General features: G+C 27.8%; 1 protein-coding gene across 1 annotated transcript; it reads left to right on the top strand.

Moving 5' to 3' along the window:
* The first annotated feature begins 431 nt into the window (after positions 1-431).
* LOC105459430 (outer dense fiber protein 3B-like) lies at positions 432-2,853 on the top strand. Its single transcript, XM_011705433.1, has 4 exons — positions 432-652; positions 915-1,109; positions 2,350-2,503; positions 2,582-2,853. The coding sequence occupies exons 1-4, from the start codon at positions 559-561 to the stop codon at positions 2,829-2,831; spliced, it is 693 nt and encodes a 230-aa protein (XP_011703735.1). The 5' UTR covers positions 432-558; the 3' UTR covers positions 2,832-2,853.
* Positions 2,854-3,325: the final 472 nt, after the last annotated feature.

Here is a 3,325-nt window from a genome sequence, read left to right as displayed (position 1 = left end):
TAGACCACTGTGCAGACATCAAGCATATACCCACACATGACGTCACATTCGGAACTGGACAGACAGAGAGGACAAAATATCACGTGGTATCACTCGTATACCTTTTTCTCTCGCATATTTCTTGCCACTGTTGGACACACTTGCGGTCTACAGAGAATAAAGGCATTCCACTTCCATGTTGTACTATATACTCAAAGGTTATGTACCAAAATTCATTTTCAGTGTTAAAAATCTATAATGCACGTAACGTAAACTATAGATTTTTAATACTGGCAGTGAATTTTAGAATATAGCTGAGCATGCTTGAAATAATACGTTTAAATTTATCACGTAACGATGACGTATTCTTTATAGTGACAATTTGATTGGCCGCTCGGCATCAACATGCGCAAGAACTTTTGTATTTCTACCATGCCTACAGTTAAATCTATTTTTTTTACACGGAAATGATTTATGATAAGCAATTGTTTTTTTCACCGAAATGGAGTTAAAATTATGGTAATGTGACATATATGTGCGAATACGTTAAGTAAAATTTCTAAATTTACAAGTAAAAAAATGCCACTAAAAAAGGAGCGCAGAAGAGGCAAGACTGCTGAAAGTGAAAAGAAAGCGTTAGAGACAAGGGGCACTGTAACATGTCACCCTATCAGTATGCATTCATTAAATCTAATTTAAATAAAGATTGTGTATATATGGAGATAAAGATAAACGTAAATTTTATAATATTTCAATAAAACAGTAAGTCTTATCATAGAAAATTCAAAATACTTATGATGAAAAGTCTTATGATAAAAAATATGTGCATATTAATATATTAAACAATTAATAGTATTCGTCATAGCCTTAATTGCTTCTTGGCGTATTCAAAAATCATTCTATAAAGAATTTATAATCATCAATCTATTCTGCAGCTCCAGGACCTAAATATCAAATTAAAACACTTGTCGGCTATAAGGATCATTGTATTTCAAGATATCGAAATCCAGCATTTACATTCGGTGGTCGTCCTGTCGTCTTCGAAGTGACAGAAAGTCCAGGACCAAAATATATAATCGAGGAACGTAGACCTAAGGGATTTACTTTTGGATATAGAGTAAAGCGTCGTGGTAAAAAGATTTTCTTGTTGAAGCCAGATCATCCCCCTATAGCACGAAATTATTATTATCATAACATTAGAAGAATATTATTTTGTAGGATTAAAATATTTTATAAAATATTTTTGATAGCAACAATATTTCGCTACTTATATTCTTTATGATATTAACAACAATATTCGCTACTTATATCTATTCTTAAAATTTTATAATATTTTATAATATTATAAAATATTATAAAATATCATAAAATCTATTTCATAACATTCTTGAAAAGAATTTCTTCTAAAATATTTAGAAAAAAATATTATAGACATTTCTGAAACAATATTCAAAGATTATTGTAGAAAGTTGTCTATTATCATATTATGTGATACTAATCTTTAGACTTCAAAAATTCGAAAAACATTGTAAAGATATTCAAAATCTTTAAGACATAAAAAATTATATTTAATATACAAAAAAATCAATACACAAAACTTATAAAATTTAAACAAATATACATTATTTGATAAATAAAAACATTACTTTAAAATAAAAATGTTACTCTATTTTCTACATTTTTGCGACATAAAAAATTATAATTAATATAAAAATCAATACTTAAAACTTGAACAAATACATAAAATTTAAACAAATATATATTATTTAATAAATATAAAAACACTCTAAAATAAAAATGTTACTATATTTATTATAATGTAACTATATTTTCTAGTTGTTTTAGTATTTTTAATTATAATTAATTCATATTTTATTTTATTTTAATCTTAATTATAATAATATTTAATTATAATTAATTCAAATTATACTTATTGATTTTGTTAGGTAATTTTAATAATTTTATGTATAATTAATAACCTAATTTATTAATTTGCAGAATATATATAATAGATAAATATATAATGTTTTTGGAATATTATAATATATGCGATGGATTTATGTAGTAATATCTTGCAATATATCTACAAGATAAATATTATAATACTATAATATTTTTACAAATTCTTGTAATATTTTCCAAATAATACGCAGTGTCACAGTAATGTCAAATTGAAGTAAAATTTAATGAATTTTTTTCATCAAGTCTTGATCAAGATGACATCCCGATTTTATTGTGATAATCGAGTGTTTTACTTGAATTGTAAATGTATCGCACCATTAAAGTTCTTGCTATCTTTTAGCAATATTTCGTGCTGTAGGAATTGTTATTTATTATTTGCATATTCTTATTCTCTTTTGTACTTGACAGATATCGTATTCGGTCCTGGTCCGAAGTATATGTTGCCAGATGTCCCTCGCGGTCCTTTCTTTTCGATCAAATGGAGAACTAAATTGAAGAAAACTAGTGAAACGCCAGGACCTTATTACATCAAGCCTATCGCTAAGGCGCCAGCGTTTTCCATGTACATTTAAATTATTTTGTGATTTTTGCTTGTTCGTTCTAAAGTGATTATATATGATATTATATATGATATTTGTAGGGGACTGCGCACAGTTTCGGAGAAACCTGTAATTAGTGCAGGTCCTTACAGCTCGTACAACTTGGATGCAGTAAAACCAAGAGCACCAATGTATACTATCGTTACTCGGCGTGCATTACATTTGATTTCCGAAGGCCCAGGTCCGATATACGCCATCCCACAACCCAAACCGACTCCCGCCTTTTCGTTCGGTGTAAAACACAGCGAATGTGCACCACCTTATATAACTAAATGCGATGAACAGTGTTAATAAAGTGCTGATAAAGAAAGAACTTGTTTGTACCGAGTTATTAGATTCATCACGTCCATTTTGAATTAATAGATTAATATTAATCGTTAACAAATTGAACTAAATTCTTTTATATGTATTCATAGTTACTCGCTATTGATATGAATTTTTTATTTTAATAATGGATTCAATATTAAATTAGGTGAATCCAATTGTCCTTTGCAAAAAGCACGAGTTAATTCTCTTCGGTGGAGTAACTGATCAACTTCCAGTACTCTTATAAGTTCCACTGCAATTGTTATTATTTTAACAGTGCTTTAATTTTTTTGAATTTTTTCTGTGATTTGTGCCGCAAATTATCTTGCTGGAACAGAATAGAAAATTCATCCCTGGCGGAAAAATTTCTACAAATTTAAAAAAAAAATTAAAATATTCTACGAAAAACTACAGAAAATAACTGAGAAAATCTATGGAATTTTACACGATTTTAAAAATACTACAAAAATCTACATAAA

Source organism: Wasmannia auropunctata, unplaced genomic scaffold, assembly GCF_000956235.1.
Source record: "Wasmannia auropunctata unplaced genomic scaffold, wasmannia.A_1.0 LD334189.1, whole genome shotgun sequence".
Taxonomy (NCBI): Eukaryota; Metazoa; Arthropoda; class Insecta; order Hymenoptera; family Formicidae; genus Wasmannia; species Wasmannia auropunctata.
This window is presented reverse-complemented; position numbering and strand designations above follow the sequence as displayed.